General features: G+C 38.8%; 2 protein-coding genes across 2 annotated transcripts in view; both read left to right on the top strand.

The window, feature by feature from the left end:
- The first annotated feature begins 1,609 nt into the window (after positions 1 to 1,609).
- vps25 (vacuolar protein sorting 25 homolog) lies at positions 1,610 to 8,252 on the top strand. Its single transcript, XM_023340405.1, has 6 exons — positions 1,610 to 1,700; positions 2,821 to 2,966; positions 4,027 to 4,080; positions 4,164 to 4,252; positions 6,612 to 6,687; positions 7,430 to 8,252. Exons 1-6 carry the CDS (start codon positions 1,654 to 1,656, stop codon positions 7,540 to 7,542), a joined length of 525 nt encoding a protein of 174 aa, XP_023196173.1. The 5' UTR covers positions 1,610 to 1,653; the 3' UTR covers positions 7,543 to 8,252.
- A 1,097-nt stretch (positions 8,253 to 9,349) lies between these two features.
- The window catches only part of wnk4 (WNK lysine deficient protein kinase 4), a 48,404-nt gene continuing 38,557 nt past the window's right edge, over positions 9,350 to 19,196 (top strand). Inside the window, exons 1-2 of the mRNA XM_023341040.1 lie at positions 9,350 to 9,478; positions 9,673 to 10,326. Coding sequence (XP_023196808.1) covers positions 9,706 to 10,326 — 621 coding nt within the window. The 5' untranslated portion in view covers positions 9,350 to 9,478; positions 9,673 to 9,705. The remainder of the gene's footprint in view (positions 9,479 to 9,672; positions 10,327 to 19,196) is intronic.

The raw sequence follows: 19,196 nt of genomic DNA, 5'->3' as shown, positions 1-19,196 counted from the left end.
TCCACAATGCTAAAATTCAATTACTTGTTGAATTTACAAACAAACTCCAGTTCAAAAATTACTGACAGAAAAGTTTTAGTTTTTAAACAATGACTGGTTTCCAATTGGTTTCCTTAAGAAAACGTTGAACATAGAAAAGTCAGTGTATGTCAGTAACTCAATTCAAATTCAAAAATACTTTATTGATCCCACAGGAAAAATAAATGTTGTAATTCAGATTCTTCAACGAGTTATTGTAGATAGTGATGGCTGTTGGCAGAAAAGATCTCTTGTTGCACTCTGTATTACAGTGAACTTGAAGAATCCTCTGACTGAAGACTCTGTTTTCCTTAGACAGTCTCATGAGGAGGATGGTCAGGGTTGTCCATAATTTCCTTGGTTTTATGATGAATTCTTCATTGCATTGTCATCTCCAGAGGTTCCACAGTCATCCCCAGAACAGAACCAGCTGTCTTTATCAGGCTATTGAGACTTTTTAAGAGGGAAACTCATATAATTTCTTTGCAACATACATTTAAAGCATTTATTTGTTAATAAATAAGTTTATTTATTTGTAAAACAGGAGCACAATAAGAACGAGATGAGATGCAGGAGCCATAGTTCCTATTCACATTCTTATAGTCAATTCAGTTAATTTAAAATGACCCGATAATCTGTGTAAACATGTCTACATTTGCTGCACACCAAACAAGAGAAAAGATTCAGTGCTTCCTGTTCCAAGATTCTCCAAGCTCACAAAGCATGTACACGTTTTAGGTTTATAGGCATGCTGGTAAAGATGCCCTGTGCTTTACCAGTTGCCCTCAGCTCGACTGAATCGTTGGGCCTGGTGTCTCTCATCTTGTTCATGACAATACTCCATACTTCCTCTGTGGAGTTTTTCAGTTTGAAACAGCAGATGTTAGACGTTGAACTTCACGCATAAAAAGTTGTGAAACAAATGAGCACATTTACAGACAACACTTTTGCAGCTTTATTCATCAGCATTAGAAGAAAGCTTTAAAATCTGTTTTTCTTTCTCACAGGCATGAAATTACCATGATAACTTTGACTAGATGTAGTTCCAAAGTCTATACAGAAATTCAAATAAAAATATGAACAAAATCAACAATTATTTCTACTGCTGCAAAAATAATCCAGTATATCAATTATTATAACTATGATAATGTTTATAACTTTTTTATAGTTAGCTGTATGCAGAATAAGCCAACTAAATTTAGTAGTTTTCAGGTGAATGTGCTCATTCTACTGGGGAATATGCACTTTCTGCTGGTCTTTAAGTTTATCGACATATACTGGCTGGGTAATTTGTCAGATTATCTGATTTATTATGACTGTACCTTTTAGTTTTCAATTTATATCCACGTAATATGCTAAAAAAGTAACTTCTTGACAAAGGAATCCCCCCTCCTTCAACTACTTCTGAGTAGCAAAGCAACAAAAAAAAAGTTAAGAAGAAACCAATTCAGAACTTCTTACAGCCTGACGAAATACTGATTACAAAGCTTTAAAAAATTCCAATAAATTCTGATAGACACTTTAATAATGTGTTTAGTCTGTTAGTTCGCTCTGTTCTGTGTGCTCAGCCGGAACTATTTGTGTGGTCGGACGCTCTTCCGGACGCTGTCAACTGTGAACACCGCATCAACTGCGATGAGTTTTGAGTGGCCCTGGCAGTACAATTTCCCTCCGTTTTTTACGTGAGTCATGTTTTTAACAATTACCGCATAAAAAGAGCGTTAAACGTGCTTATGAACTATTGTTTTATCCCTATAGCTGCTTGAAGAAGCGTTGATTTTTCAACCTAGCACTACGTTAGCTAGCTAATTTCGGCTAAGATTGCTAAGGAAGTGAATTTACACTCAGGTTTTCTAAAGTTAAAAAATAGCTACTTATGGCTTGGTTTAATGATGGATTTACATGTAATGTTGATCAAATACCTGATCACATGTAAGTAGTGTTTCATTGTAGGTTTGTGTTGAGGGAAAATCTGTTTTATAGGAAGTGTTTCCGCTGATGTTGACTCACTGTCACTAGTGACATCTCAGATTCGCAGTGCTTGGACTCTGTTTTTTTGCCCTGTCGTTTATCTATCAGAATAACACATTTTGATAACGGGGTTTGCAGTTTTAGACATATCCAAACTATAGCACAGCTGAATTTGCTGAATCTGCACTGCCTCTTCAGTCAATACATACAGTATATATATATGTATATAAAATCCAAGACAAATTGAACATTTTAATACAATAAAATCAATACTTTCATTGTGGGAGCTATTTTGTAAAACACCTGTCTGCTACTTTGTCTGGGCTTGCAACAAAGGTTGAATTTTTTAAAAGTAAATCCTTAAAATACTTATTTATCAAAAATATATTTTTAAAAATGATTAAGTATGTGTAGTGAATATGTGCTGTCAAAAAATATTTACTCGTTAAAAGATTCTTTTCTGTAACCAAATTTGCAAGCTTCATCCTAATACTTGAACCTCTATGTCACATGTGTCAAACTCCAGTCCTCAAGGGCCGCTGTCCTGCAACTTTTAGATGTGCCTCTGCTGCACCACACCTGAATAGAATAATTAGGTCATTAGCAAGACTGTGGAGAACTGATCTACACAAGGAGGAGGTAATTAAGCCATTTCCTTCCAGCATTTCGTACCTGTGGCACATCTAAAAACTGCAGGACAGCGGCCCTCGAGGACTGGAGTTTGACACCCCTGCTCCATGTTTTCTAAAATAACCTGAAGTACATTGATAGCTGTTAAGCTATGAGTATGCCTTACATATCTCGGTTTGTTTGTTTTGTATTTTCGGACAGACTTCAGCCCAATGTTGACACCAGACAGAAACAGTTGGCAGCCTGGTGTTCCCTGGTTCTGTCCTACTGCCGGCATCACAAGCTCTACACTGTGGATGTCATGGAAGCGCAGGAAAGTCCCGTGTTCAACAACAAGAAGATAGAGAGTATCCTGAAAGCACACTTACACTATCTTTAATACAAGAAGTTTAAATTTACTCATTGGAGTTGTAATATTTATATAATTTGTGCCTGTAATGTTTATACATATACAGTATATATACAGTACAGACCAAAAGTTTGGACACAACTGTGTGTCCAAACTTTTGGTCTGTACTCAATACAGACCAAAGGTTTGGACACACTTTCTAATTGAATTCAATGAGAAGGTGTGTCCAAACTTTTGGTCTGTACTGAATTCAGACCAAAAGTTTGGACACACAGTTGTGTACACACTGTGTGTATATATATATATATATATATATATATATATTTCTTTTTGCAATGTAGAATGGCTATGACAGGTACAACCTGTGATTTCTTTCTAAGTATGACAGTTTGACTTTATTAAGGATTTTCTTAAACTTGCAGAGAGGAAAAAAAAGATGAAAACTGCCTCAAACATGTCCATAAACACCCAGAAATATTTGGATGGCTTAACAAGTTGAAGAAAAAAAAATCACACATTATTGTAGGCATACGACATGGAATTATTGTGATCTCTTTTAAAATGATAGGGGGGCGGGGGTTAAGCATTTTGCAAATAGAGGTCGAGGCTTTTAGTAGGCCATTCCAGAAGTGTAACCTGCTTTATTCATTCCAGTCCCAGTTGTGATGCGTTTGTGGAACCCTTGCTCTGTTGGAAAACCTACTTGTGTGTTTTCCTCCAACTTATTAAAAGACAGTTAATTACATATAACTGGTTTGTTGGTTTATGTAAATTGAACCATTTTTTTTAACCGTGATACGAGCTGTAGCTGCTGGAAAAAACATTTTAGCGTAAATTGCCAATGACAAGCTTATTGACTTTTTTTTTTTTCAGTCTTGCTGTTAATTCAAATGAGTGTCCTTTTTAGAGCAGTTCTGGTTTTCCCTTTTATGTTGCAATTTAAGCCTACCAGGTGAAATGTTTTTTTCTTTTGTCTTTTCCTCTATTGAGGTTTGTACCGTTTGATTTACATCTGCCTTTCTGAATGTTGGTTTGGTTCATCCTTAATGCAAGTCCAGGAAAACTCCCAGTGGAAGCAATTCAAGTTGTGTTTGAAGAGTTGAGGAAAAAAGGTAAACCCTCTTCTGTCTTCATGTTCTTGCTGTGTTGATGTTCCAGCGGTGTTAAACACGCCTGTTGTCTGCGACTTCTTCAGGCAACCTGGAATGGTTGGACAAAAATAAGTCGCGGTGTTTAGTCATGTGGAGACGACCAGAGGAATGGGGGAAGTTAATATACCAGTGGGTGAGTTACAAACTGTCCTCTGTTGTCTTGTCTGTGGGGCTGATAAAGTGAGAGAATCTGTTATTTATAGGACCGAGAGAAGAATGTTTCTCTAATCACATGTTCATTATGTCATGGAAACCTCTGAGATTATCAAAGCTCTAAACCAACCTGATCTTAACAACATTATTCTTATCCATGGATATGGAAACATTGAAATAATTGATTTAGCCAGTTAGTCTGCTGTAATCTTATTCCCCTCATGGTGTTCAAAAGACATACGATGGAATTACTGTAATTACTGGCCCTCTTAATTACGAAGTTAAAAGACACGAGGAGAACACTTAACGTGGCATCAGAACAAGGAAACTAAAGAAACTGATTGATGGAAAGGTTACATTCTGTGCACCAATCTCATTCAAAATCTTTCCAAAAGCCCCAATTAGACAGCGCCTCCTACTTTAAAGTTGAAATTGTGCTGCTGAAAACGACATTATTTGTGAACTTCAAACATCGTTGTTATTAAATACTGCCAGTCTAAAGTGAAGCAGTTATTTCCAGAAACCGAGTGGTTTTGTGGGGTTGCTGAAGGCTTGACACTCAATGTCATGATAGTCGTTCACTTATTGCCATTGTAAATCTTCATGTTATCTTCGAGATAAGGATGAGTCTGTGCAAATTCATAACTCGTTGAAACCAAACAAAGATATGGAGAGAGCGTGAGACTCTCCTCTCCGTCTTGTCTCTTAAGAGTCAGAATCCACACTGATTGTCTTTCCGTGGCAAAACTTGAAATATTAGAGATATGAAAACTGCTTATCTGAAACGGACTAACACACCCATTTATGCACTAGCTGACCTTAAACTCTGAGTTAGGCAGCTATGAAGATCACTAGGCATCACACATTTAATATATATTGAAACAAGAATGTATTAACACTACAAAAATAGATAAAGCAAGTATTTTCTAGCTTAAATGGATTGTGTGTCACTTTCTCTTTAAACTTGGGCAATATTGTTATATTTCTAATGTGTTCTTAAGATTATAGTTAATGTGTACACATCTTAGTTAATGTGCCAGTATTTTCTGTCATAAGGTATTTAAACAAGTAATTAACTTTTTAAAATATGTTTGTAAATCTAGAATGTTTTTCAAATAATTTGACAGCTGTTGTTTTGCATCCGACTCCTGTATTTCCCATTTATCTATATTTAGGATTAGGACTGTAAAACATAATCCAGGTCTGGCTACAATCTCCTAAAATATGTTGGAGAATATGGACTGATCAAACCATAACTTGGACCTTGAGCACCATTTCCCACAGTGACACATGGTGGTGGTGGCAGCATCATTCTGCTGGCTTTTTTTCTTCTTCAGATTGAACTGGGGTTTTAGAACCAGGTTATTACATCTTTATAATGTGTTTTCCATTGAATCGCACAGGATAAATGCTACCTTTAAAGTGAACAAGGTTTTGAAACTGTTTATGATTGTGAGACTTTTTGTTCACATCACAAAAACCTTGTTTTTTAGTTCTAGAATTTTTCTTTATGCATCATCAATGCCACCAGTTTCATTTTTCCAAAGGTGCTTGAACCAGGTAACAAAAAGAGTTGCCCCATGTATGTCAAACTTTCTCTTTATACGCAGTAGCAGCTGAGGGCAGTGTGCATATAAACAAACCCGGTGATAATGAATCAACATCATTACCTGTATTTTGGCACCCCGGATTATGTAATTGTATACATTTCTAACAACAAAGGTGCTATGTCACACCATGTGGGGTTTTAGATGACATAAACAGTAGATGTACTTTTGCACTTTTTCACATTTTGTTTGCCAAAATGTACCGGTGGCACATTTTGCCACCAGTAATAATAGTGTTGATGTTCGCTCTCTTTTAAGTTGGCTGACCTATGATGAAAATGCTTGATGTCTCAGTGTCCATTGTGCAAAAAGGAGAACTGATTCTCTTTTTTTTTTTTGAGATTTTGTGTAATTGTGTCAGCAGAAACCAATAGAATGATGAATGAAAATTTGTGTGAAATGGATCTGGAAATAAAGGTTTCAGTAAGAAGTATCAAAATTTCTACTAGAATGTCTTTTTAAATTTTTGGTTCACATTTAAATGTATCTCTGCAGATAGTTTTATCCTATTCTCTCTGTTCCTTTGTGCTTTCACTGCTATTTCCATGGTCTTGTTGCAGCATATGTTTTTAAAAGTTAAGTTGCAAAGTTCTTATGGATGAAAAGAAGTGTGTAGAAGAAAGTATTTTTAGTTGAGAAGAATCTCAGTTTTAAACTGTGCGCTTATTCTTGTTTGTTTTTTTAAGAGCAAATTTAAGGATCAACAGTGTTTTATTTTCTCTGTTTTTTCAGGTGTCCAAAAATGGCATGAACAACTCTGTGTTTACACTTTACGAACTCTCCAATGGTGATGACACAGACGGTGAAGGTATGATATGGTCCTAATTGCTCATATTTCACGACTCTAAAAGGAATCAGAACAATATCTGGAGAATTACTGTATGTACATTTACACTAAATACAATTTTGGTCATTTTTATCAGTATTTCTGTAATTCCCCAACGGCTGAGCTTCTAAGAGAAATAAACTGGTAATTAATGGTTCAGAGGATGTGTACATATTAGAAGTAGGCAGAGAGGAAATGGTCATTCATGGAAAGCTACTGTTGATGTAAACATGAACCAAAACTTTATACCACAATCGTCACAAGGGGGTCGGTGATGTTTCTCCGTCAATGTTGAGCCTCGTCTATCGCATTGATTATGAGTGAATATTAGTTTCATATATTGCAGGGGTCTCAAACTCCAGTCCTCGAGGGCCGCAGTCCTGCAACTTTTAGATGTGCCTCTGCTGCACCACACCTGAACAGAATAATTAGGTCATTAAGGCTCTGGAAAACTGATCTACACAAGGAGGAGGTCATTAAGTCATTTCATTCCAGTGTTTTGTACCTGTGGCACATCTAAAACCTGCAGGACTGCGGCCCTCGAGGCCTGGAGTTTGAGACCCCTGATCTATTGAATTGAATTGCTGAGTTTAAAATTAGACAAACATGGACAGACAAGATGAATAAATAAATAAAATAAGGCATCTACTGATGATCCTCATAGTTACAGAGCCGTAGCGCTCTGATAATACCATCAATTGATCGTGGTTCTTTTTTTATGCAGAGTTCCACGGTTTAGAGGACTGGATGCTGCAGCGCTCCCTGCAGGCTTTACAAACAGAAGGAAAAGCAGAGATCATCTCTATGGATGACGGAAAAGGTGTCAAATTTTTCTAAAGCGGTGCTGGAATCACGCTCGTACACTCCGACCAGGAAGCAAGGCGGATCTTTAGGATGGGTCGCACCTCGATGCAGAGGCCGGTGGATGCTGGCCCTTTAAATGTTTTTGTAGTTGCCTTTTTGGTTCACAACCTTCTCTTTCTGGGAGAGAACCATTATTGTTTGCGGGCAGAAACAACAACAAAAAAAGAGCATCTGAGGTGACACTGTGTTTATAAAATTATCATTGGTGACATTTGTTGCCATTTAAAGATGCAATGAGTATCAGGGGACTAAACACTATCATGTCTGAATATTTTAGGGGAACATTTCCCCATTAGCTGTCACTCAACTTCTTCATTTAGATTTTAAATGCAACTAGTTCTATCTCCATTTACTCTATTAAGGAGTTTACTGTGTATGATTAGCGCTGGTCCTTGGCTCGGCTGTCGTTCCTTGGTGCCCAGCCAGAATTCCCAAAGAAATCCCAGAACACAAGACCTGAGGGACTTTTTTAAATTTCTAAATAAATGCTTCCAGAGGAGGAACACCGCAGAGGCTCGAGGCAATCTTCATTCAACCTGACTGAGTGTGATAATATTGAACTTTGTGTACAGATTTCTGCCATCCTGTTGTTGTACTGTAGCTTCTGTGATGCTTCTGTTATCTTTCCCTCTGTTCTTTTTCATATCCTACAGAAAAAATAAATTAGGAATTTGTTAAATTTGCTTTATTGTCTTTTTTTTGTGTGTGTGTTTCAAATTCTGAGTCATTTCAAATGCTTCAGAGATGCAGTTCTTGCAAGGACACTACAAAGTGTCTTTGTAAGAATCTTGCTAAGACCAAGTGCAAAGTTTGGATGCAAAGATTTTCTTTGCATCCAAAACTGAAACCATTACAAGAAAGTGCCTGTTTGAAAGAAGATAGAAACAGAACTGCGCAGTGTTTAAGCCACTGCGCAGTTCTGTAAATGCCACAGGCAGAGCTCAGCAGAGTAAAACCTTTGTAATGGAGCTCTTTCTGGTTGCAGCTGTGATTAAGGACAGCACCCTGAAAGGTCCACTCACATGATGTGCTGTGAGGATGATACAGCTCCAAGGAGACGTGTATATGTGTGTATTTCCATGTATTTGCTGATCAAACCCTGCAAACGCACTTGTGGCACAGGTGGAGCCCAGTGAGGCCTTTGGTGGTAGAGGTTTCATGTTCCAGAGGCCGCTGCTCCTCCGCCGTGTGGCTCCCCCTGCAGGTCAGCCACGCTGCTCTCCCATTCTCTTTCTCCGAGTGCCGCTTATCTCTCACATTCAGGCTAATAAAAAGAGGTCAGATTTAAAGTGTAAGTAAAATGACTCATCGGTTGTGAATAAATTCAGCTCTTTGTAATCAGTGGAAATGTGGATGTGAATTTAACCCCAAAACATCAAAACTATAGGATGCCTGTGGCACCTGCTAACAAAATCCCATTTCTGTTTGATTTTATGTCAGTTTTAGACATCTTAAAATACATTTTATTTGTTATTAGCTATTAACTAAGTTTAACTTTTTTCGTTTTTGATCTAATTTAAGATCAGAACATATTACTTATGTTTTTGTTGCATTTCTATTTCTTATGTATTTGTATGTTTTTTATCATACCCTTTTATCAGCTTTATTTTTTTTCCTGAATTTATTTATGTAGCACATTTTCTTAAGGCCACAATGTATCAGTTCCATCTGGATGGATTTCTCTGCGCGTCAGAAGCAGCGGTGGGCGGAGCTGGAGCGATCAGGGCGCACAGCCCACTGGAGCTTTGTTGATATTGGCTGCTCCGTCCTTTCACAGGAGGTTATATCTTCAAGTCTTTGGAAAGACAAGAGGTTGAAAAAGAAAGAAAGAAAAGGACAACTAATGGAGACTTTAACTATGCGTTAAATTTGTGCCTCGCTTTTATGGGAGACGTCTTTACACGCACGAGTAAGTATAAAACATAAATTTGTGGATACTTCTCTCTTTTTTTTCCAATGAAGTTATATTTGCGTTGCTTTCAATTAGTCATTCATGTCTAATATTAAGCCATAGCTTGTGTTTTGCCACTGAAACGTGACCTGAAACCTGAATGTACTAATTCAGCTTTGTCCAAATGTGCCAAATGTCATTTCCACATTTAGGCTCTAAATCTGGAAGGTGTTGCAGCGGCCACAATGTCTCACGCACAGGTTGAGATCCCAGGACGCGGCTTTCCAGGCCTCTCCGTGGACATGACGGACGACTGCTTGTCCCGCAACGTGCTCAGGACGCACGGCTTGAACGCGCGGAGGAACTCTTACTGCCTGCAGAAAATCACCATGGACATTGATTCTCCCCTATACAGCAGCGCCCTCTCCAAAGCACTGTCCTGGTCGGCTGAGAATATCCTGTCGCTCGCAGAGTCCAGAGTAGAGGAGGAAAAAGCGGACGAGTCCCCGCAGCAGCTGTCCCCCGTCTCCAGCCGGGACGCCAGCACCGACGCGCCCTCAGGCAGCCAGGAGCCCGACGCGGTGGGAGGAAACTGGCCCTCGGAACGCAGATCCCAAGCTCACGATGCCAGCTCGGACTCTGACAACGAGCTTCAGAACAGACAAAACAAGGTCCTGTCCCGCATCACCTTTGACACCCAGTGGGAGCAGGAGGAGAAGGAGGACGTGGAGACCAAAGCGGTGGCAACCTCACCCGATGGAAGATATCTCAAATTCAACATAGAGATCGGAAGGGGTTCCTTCAAGACTGTGTATAAAGGCTTGGACACGGAGACAACGGTGGAGGTGGCATGGTGTGAGCTACAGGTAGGTGCGCCTACAGTTCACGATTTCACTTCAAACGATTAAAGTAATATTTCTCTTTGTATTTATATTAAATAATGTGTAAGACGCCCATACCTAGACTTCAGAACCCAGCAATACACGCCCCCTCCTCATGCTACATGCTAGAGTAACAAACTTCAGTGTGTTTGCCTTGGATCTTAAAGGATCAACAGGAAGTAGTGCACAATAATAAAGTGAGCAAAAAAATAATACCACGTTTTATAAACTAAAATATGAAAATTGTGGCAGGCGTTTGTATTCGAACTCCGAGAGTGAAATATGTCACAGGACCTCCACCAGCATTTTGTATCTAGAGACTGGAGGGGTTTTTTTTTGTTTTTTGTTTGTCAAGCTCAGTCTGATTGGATGGAGGTAATTTATGAAAATCAGTTTTGAGGTCTTTCCCAGCTTCTCAATTGGATTTTGGTCTGGACTTTGAAGAGGCTGCTGTGACACACCAAAATTATTTATTCTGAATCTTTTGTAGCTCTGATTGTGTATTTAATATCATCGTCCTGCAGCAAAGTGAACCTCCAGCAGAGTTTAACGTTTTTGCAGCATCAAACAGCTTTTATTCCATGACTGACCAGGTTTAACTGTGGTCTCATCTGTCCAGAGAACCATATTCTTCATGTTTACAACACCCCTTACATGGCTTGTGGAAAGATTCTTCCACAAAGGGCATTTGTGAAGTGTGTGACTTTCTCCATCATCAAATTTTCCCACCTGAGCTGTGGATCTCTCCTGCTCCTCCAGAGTCAGGGCAGGGACATCAGAACGAAGGGGAGTGAATGCAAATGCACATCCAAGATTTTCAGATTTTATTGCTGAGAAACTGAAATCCATGCATCACTTCCACTTTGCCATTATGCGCTGCTTTGTGTTCATACATCACTAGAAATTCCCATGCAGTACACTCGGTGTGTGGTTCTAAAGTGAATACATGTAAAGAAAAGTCCAAATCCTGAGAATATTTTTGCAAGACTTTGTGAGATTTTCCCCACTTTCCAGCTCACTCTGCTCCACTTCCTAACGTGAAGCAGCTAATCTGGTGTGTGTTATTCCTTACTGACCTTGTGTTTCCTCATGTAGAGGGCCTGACACGGTAACCCGGGTCATCCTGTTAACAGTCCGTTCCAACTGAACCACTCCTTATAGCATTATCCCCTCCTCTTTCTCTCTAATCCCTTTTTTTTTCATTCAGAACCTGTCGCCGAGGTCCACTTCACGTGGAGCATTTTATATGCAGCTCGGATGGTCTGTTGTGCGCTGTTTGCATGTGACAGATGAGCCGTTTGTTACACTTCCATCTCGCGAGGTCTCGATTGTGTTTTCATGCTCTGTGGGCTGCTGGAGCAGGCAAACACAAACCGAGAAGGTAGGCCGGAGTAAAACGTGTAGAGGTGTTAAAGTTTAGCATGCAGGATCCAAAACAGCCTGGGCAACAGCTGCCTCTCCTCTTATTTAAATGGTGTGATAGCGCCGTGGTGGATTTAAGGGTTTAAGCTTTTAACTCCACCCTTAACATTTGCCTTTGTGCTTGACCCTGGCCAGTGTTGGTGTCTGGCAGACGTGTGAGCCTCGGTAGGCACGAACACTGAGTTAACTGCATGCTTTCGGCTGTTGTTTGTTGTTTGAGAGCAGAGGCTGCAAGTTATTTTAGAATATCAAAAAGGCCTGGTGGTGGAGGTGGGATTTGTATTTTAACTGTGCAGAAGGTTGCTGGGTGCTCATTTTATGGGAGGGACATAAATCTACCCTAAAGCCCCAAGGTTTCACCTATAGGATCACAGAATATCTTTTAGGCTGTAAAGTCACTAGAAAATATTCTCTTCCTGCTCTGTTTCACTCATTCATTTGACTCTACACCTGTTATTCAAATAATGCACACGCCTAACTTTCCGTTTCTTAGTAGAGAAAACCCAAAGTTTATATTTTGTAACTGATCCATTGGCCACAAACCATTTTTTGCGACCAAGCTTTTTCGTTTCATCTCTTCACTCGAGACATGAGTCCAGTTAAGCTTCTTAATCACTGCTAATAAGCTTAGGGATTGCGGCTGTTGATATGGTTGCTGTTGTGATAAGTTAACCTCAAATAGATAGACTTTACCTGCCGTGGCGCTTCTTTACAGAAATTGCTGCCCCGTCCTGCGCCATGTGTGCCCCCCAATGCTTAAAGGGAAGCGCGGCAAGCTCTGCTGTTGGTGGCTAAACACAGTCTCTCCCCTAATGTTGATGGGGCAGCAGTCAGAGATGCGTCATCACAACTCTGCTAGGAACGCCTTAAGCTCCTTTAAATATGTGCAACAGAGGCGGAGATCTAATCTGCAGGAAGTTCAGATCTGCTGTTTGGGTATTTAACGGGGCTTTAAATCGCATCTACTCTGCTTGATTCCCACTTACACAAAGTTATCTATGTTTTTTATATATATGTATATATAGGTATATATATATATATATACAAAGATAATACACAGGTGTTCTTCAGTGTACTACCAACACAGTAAGATAGAATGCAGGTTTGTCTGGGCGGTGTCCACTTGAAATTTTTGTGCTGGCACACAATAAGTAAACAAAACATTTAGATTCTTCCGTGACGTGACACCCACAGCTGGGCTAGGACCATATGTTGGATGCAGTTTCTTCTCACCGCTCGGGAATATAGAGCAAAACTTTACTATTATGATTGGAAAAAACCTGCCTACTGAAGGAAAGGCTCCTATAAGCTTTATTTAGCAGCATTCACACCCCCATAAAACCCTTATCAGGCCTATAAACAAAACATAGCCACTCTCTTTTATGTTAACTTAGAATTTATAACACTGTTTGGAATTATGAATTACAACCAAGGATACAATTAATCTGTTACTGTCTCTGCTTTCTATAATATCAATATAAATCAAATGTAAGCCACGCTGTCTGAATGAATCTCAATGATTTATTTTGGACATTGCATTCAAACGACACATTGCCTCTTAGAAGTCCTCATCATCTTTGAACCTTCTCACATTTCATTACTTTACAACCACCAACTTCAATTCTACCACCATTTTATGTAACAAACCAGAAGCTTTCTCTCAGCACGGTGCTGCCACCACCATGCTTCACCGTGGACGTGGTGCGTTCAGGGCGATGTTCAGTGTCGGTCGTGATTTTTGGTCTTGACCGATCAGATCACATTCCTCCACGTGTTTGTTTTGTCCTCAATGCTTATGTGAAACTAAAAGCAGGACTTTTGGGGGGTTATATTAACGATGGCTTTTGTCTTGGCATTCTCCTACGAAGGCCAGTTTTGTGAAGTGCAACAATGTCAATGGGTGAGATGAGAATTTTGGATTCTCATCTAAAATTTGAAAGACAAGTTACAAAAGTGGGCAGACTTGCAAAAGGAAACCAACATACATTCAGACTAATTAGATATTTTCTTCCCTTTTTTGCCAGAAACCGTTTTGCAGTATATGTTTCGATCCCATTTAGGTTACTGTGAAGCGACTTGATCTCAAGCAACATCAACAACCATTAAAGATGATATATAATTCGGCAAATAAAATTTTGGACAGAAAACCAGTTAGATTTAATCATTTCCATGTTCTCAAAAAACTGAATTTGATGAAATTTAAGAATACATTGTTTAATATATATCATTCATTTTAAAAATGTTTGAAAGTAAGTGATCTTGTGGTTCCTCTTCAGTAATTGCATGAACTGTAAGGTACCTTCTCGTAAAACGTTTTTTGGTCAAACATGAGTCGTTAATATGCATAACGACTCATGTAGAGGACTGGAAACTGATTCAATGTTTATATTAAGACTGAAGCGATTTCGTAAAGAAGATCAGGCGTTCAGTCATGGTTAGTACCCAGCCCCTAACGGTTCCAAGATGACTCCTGTTTCATTGTGGTCTGCTTTAAGTTATAACTTTAGGATTTATGTTATGTAAGACATTTTATTTTGCTATGATGTTTTATTGACTTTTAAACTGTTTAAGTTGTTAAAGGTCCACATGTGCATTGCTAGTTAGTTAAGGCTATGAATGTTATAGTGTTTTGTACTTAACACTTCTCCCTATGCAAATAAACATTAAAGAAAGAAGGATGTTTAAAGCTTGGGATGTTACATTTTTCTAAACTTTTTTCCTGGCCTGTCCGCTGCGTTCCCTCGTCTTCATGATTATATGTGTTCACTAACGTTGTCTAACAAACCCCTAAGGCCTTCATAGTGCAGCTATATTAGACTGATATCAAATTACATACGTGAATGTTGTTTACTAATCAGGTGACCGCTAATGGCTGAGTTTGATTTTTTTCTTTCATTGTCTTTCTTTTCTTTCTTTCTTTCTTTCTTTCTTTCTTTCTTTCTTTCTTTCTTTCTTTCTTTCTTTCTTTCTTTCTTTCTTTCTTTCTTTCTTTCTTTCTTTCTTTCTTTCTTTCTTTCTTTCTTTTTGTTAAGGGGTACCAAAGTAAATGGGACTTAATATATATGCACACTTTTCAGACTTTATAAAATATAAAAATTTCTTCCCTTTCTGCACTAATTTGTGTTGGTCTGTCACATAAAATCCCATACAAATGAAAAACTGTTTGTGATAGTGAAGTAACAAAATGTTTTGCATGTTTAAAGAGAATGTGTTGTCTATACTTAACATGTTTTCTCTACGCAGCAAGTTTTTGAGGAATGAATTAACTTTGTGTCAGAGGTCTTCAAAAGGTGACAGCATAATGGGATTGACATACCTGTACTTGGATATGTTTAATTGTAAATGAGTCTGCAGTCCATCGCACTAGACTCCAGATATACAACCTCTGTTTTTTATTAAAAAATTTTTTTATCTCCTATCTTCCTCATTCTGTACGCATGCCTTATCACTTTAAATCTTGATTTATTAACTCCGTTTAATATTCCCTCTACATTCTTCGCAACCTTTGCAGAGTATGTTGACATTGATGTAATATTTTCAGGTCAAACATTTTGCTATAATTTAGAAATCTATAACCATGAGGAAATTAAAAACTTGAGAACAAAGCCACACGAACACATAATTAGAGTCTGGTGCAGTTACCAAAAAAAAAGAGGGATGATATGTCCATGTGGCAGGTTCCCAGGAACCGCCTCAGATCCACAAGTGACATACTGACATAAAGGAAACCTAGTCCGAGCTTTTGAAGGAAGTGCAGAAGTGATAAAATATGAATGAGCTGTTGTTTGCTCCCTTTCTCTTCCACACATGCATTCATTGGGTTGTGGTGCAAAAACTACCAGATTGCTGCTTTGATGTTCGCTTTAAACCAAGTTTAGTAAGCTGACTGCTGGTTCTTGATGAAACACAGAGCATAAAGCTCCTACGTGGTACCACTTTGATGACTGGATGCACCAGCCATACGAGCTGCTGAATAACCAATAAGAATGAGAGCATTCAAGCGCAAATCCTTGTTGGTGAGCCACTCTAAAGGGCATCAGTTGCACAATACCTGTTCTCATTCAAGGGCAGCGGCTTCCAGCGTGCTCCCCCACTTTGCACCAGACACTTGTGTCGTCTCACGTTTCACTTTTAAGCCCATACCAACTCACATTCTTTAGTGAGGCTCCATCTTATCAAGCTTCACCATAGCCACTTGTAAGTTCAGCAGGATGAATAAGCAACCAACTTTGGGCAAGCGTCATTCAGAATTCTAAGGAAAAAACTGCAAAGCCGACATGAAACGTCAGCTGAAATACATTATTTAAGGCTTATTTTTGTGATAACATTAAGTAGCAAATGTTCAAGAGGACAATTGTTAAATTATTTGTAATTTCAGTTTGGAGAGATTCACTGTATAAAGGTTTTCACAAAACACAGAACTGACATTACATTTTGCTCCAGTTCAGAGTTACACCAAAAATGTAGCGGTACGCCATATTTCAAGTTTTAAAATAACTATTTACAAGCTCCAATAAAACATGAATAATAACTCAGTCAAATTAAATATTTGACTGGAATAAGCTTGTGTTGTTATACTGTCTCATTAATGTGCAGGGGTCTTTAGGTGTTTTAGGGTTTGTGATAAGATGCATTGATATGTTTTGATAAGAGGGTTGATGCTACACGGTGAGAGAGAGCAGTCTATATTACAAAGCTCTTCAGTGAAGCTGGATTCCAACATTGATTAAGTCAAGAGGATTACATGATTTCATTTTAAAGGAGGTTAGAGTTAGAACCCCCAGAAGAAGAAAATACAAGATTACTATTTCAGTCAGAAGACGGTAAATCATACAAGGGTGATGATATAACAGTTTTTAACAACTTTTATTAGCAGCTAACTCCATTCTCAAACTCTGAGAGTTTATTTTCTTGATTGTAAATATTAATATAATTCTGATTGATTCTAGCAACTGCTGACACTCTCAGATTTGTATTTTTTTTATTTCATTTGGGAAAAGAATAAATGGGAAAGAATGAAAAGTTCCAGAATTTCCCCCTCACTTTGCAAATTAACAGTCAAACGGGACTGGCACACTATGCAGTTATCCAGTATGACTTGCCGGGTATAAACACAAATTTACAATACACACAAGGCAAAAGGGTCTGGAATGCAAACAAGATCAGTTTTTATGGTAAACCTCAAAACTACTTTGGCTTGAATTTGATATGAGGTGGATTAAAACAATGAAATTTAATAACTCTGTTTTTGTGGTCACCATTTTTCAGTTACAACCAATGTGATGACATAAGTCATAATTTAATTAAGCTGTAATAAAAGTGACTTCTTCTCTATATTTTCCTTTCCATGTCTAAATGCCACCGGTTTCTAGGAAGCACTGTAGTCTGAGCACAAAATCAAAGCAGGGTGTTGCGGTAAAACATTTACACCAGTCCTGCTGCAGTCGTAGAGCTGCAGCCATCTATGAAGCTGTAAAAGTGGAACTGGAAGCTGTTCTGTCTTCACTTCAAATTTGAAAACTCTTTGAAGTGTTACAGCTTTTCAAAGCCCTGCTTTATCTCGCTGCGTCTCAGTTTGTGCACAGAGTTATGAGCTCAAACAATGATAGCTAAAGCTAGTTTAACCCAAGCCCTTGGTTTATGCTGCTTGTTTGTTTGCCAGCGTTTTAAAGCACAAACCGAACTGTGTATCCTTTATCTGAAAGTGGCCAGTGTTCACTCACAGGCATCCTATCAGCCTGACTGCAGCCAACATCACCACTGTCTTTCCTTCTAGGGCCCACAGAGCGGCAAGACTTTATCAGAGCCAAGTCATGCTCTCCAAGGTGCCGTTAAGAGGGCTCACAAACGATAGCCTACATCTGCACTTGGCAGCACGTCTCTTTGACCCGAAGCCTGTTTGTTTGGATTAGAACTGCTAGACTTAGAAAGAAGGCTGCATCGGGTCACCTATAAAACTGGTACTGTACTCCATATGCGCACACTGCAAGATACGACTTGTCAGTATCAATTCAAGTGTATTTGGTGCCAAGTCGTGATAGCAGTGCCTCATTGGCTGTCTTTGATAGTGTGTCAATGTCTGACTTTGGGTGGGTACTGAAGGAACAAGCACAGGCAGCTTGGTGGCTCCTTTGTTTTGGCCTGAAGGTATTTGGCGTGTTTGTAATGACAACTGAAGGTGTTGTTGGGTGCAGGTTTATGCTACGTCTCTGTAACATATGGTTTAGTATTGCTTACTGCTGAGCAGTTAGCTCCTTATTAATTATTGTATGGATTTTTGTTCCTCTTCTCAATTCTGCAGTACGATGTGTTAGTCTGTCACATAAAGCCCCAACGAAATGCATTTACATGTTGGCTCAACTATGACACAATGTGAACAAACTAAAGGGGTTTGAACACTTTTGTGAGGTGTAACATGTGGACAAAATATTCTGTTTTGAAAAATCTGGAATATTAAATATGAACGCATTGCAAGTAAGACCCTGGCTTGTTTTTGTAGAGCTGGTGTGTGTTTCTGGATATATGGATATGTGGTCTGACCATGTCTAAAACGATTTCTGGTGCCAAAGGATCTGAGCCGAGTCACTGCTTTTATTTGGGTTCTCACAGTCAATCATTTTTTTATGCCAGAGAGATTTCCGTAAGCTGTCCATGTTTGTTGAGAGGTTTCCACCGCCTGCTGAGCTTTATGTTCTACAAATGGAAAAGCGTGTGTCTTGTTTCAAAGCTTATCCCTTTGGAGCCTTTTAAAATTGCATCTGGATCCATGTCTTTCTTTCTAATCACACTTGCTTTTTATCTGAGAGGAGCACACACACACTTGATCTGTTTTACATCTATGTTCAGTTCTCAGACGAGCTTTTCTTCCCAGGTTTTTATATGCATAACAAAACTGTTCTTTATACAGACCATCCCTAACACACTTTAAGTGCTTAACTGGAGGTTAATTGCATGTCCCCTTGTGAGAGACGAGACTTAAAACGTTAGCATGTCTAATTTAAGACTTTGGATGTGAGCATCACCTGGTTTGCTGTGGAACTATTTAACTGTACAAAGGACGTATATAATTTGCAAGTGTTTTATATTCCAGATTTAACCAAATGTATTAAAACTTAGAAACGAGAAACAGGGCCTTTAAGAGTCAATTTGAATTTTAAGAGTTGGAGTTACTTATCAAAATTTTCTTCTATCATGCAGCCCTTTCATGCGGTTGATTTCAATATTTGCCTGGAAATGGAGCACTGGACATTTTTTTTCCAAACTTTGTTCTCTGTCTTGCTGTTCCATCCATCCACGTGTCCATCTGTCCATCTATGTATTTACTTGACTCCTCTTCCATTTTTTTGTCTGTTCATCCATCTGTCCAACTTGACTGGTTTTTGAAACAATTGCAGCAATTTAAGGTATAAACAAATATACCTGGTGTTTTAACC

The sequence above is a fragment of the Xiphophorus maculatus genome, chromosome 10 (genome assembly GCF_002775205.1).
Source record: "Xiphophorus maculatus strain JP 163 A chromosome 10, X_maculatus-5.0-male, whole genome shotgun sequence".
Lineage (NCBI taxonomy): Eukaryota > Metazoa > Chordata > Actinopteri > Cyprinodontiformes > Poeciliidae > Xiphophorus > Xiphophorus maculatus.
The sequence above is the reverse complement of the archived record's forward strand: the minus strand, read 5'-3'. Positions and strand labels throughout refer to the sequence as shown.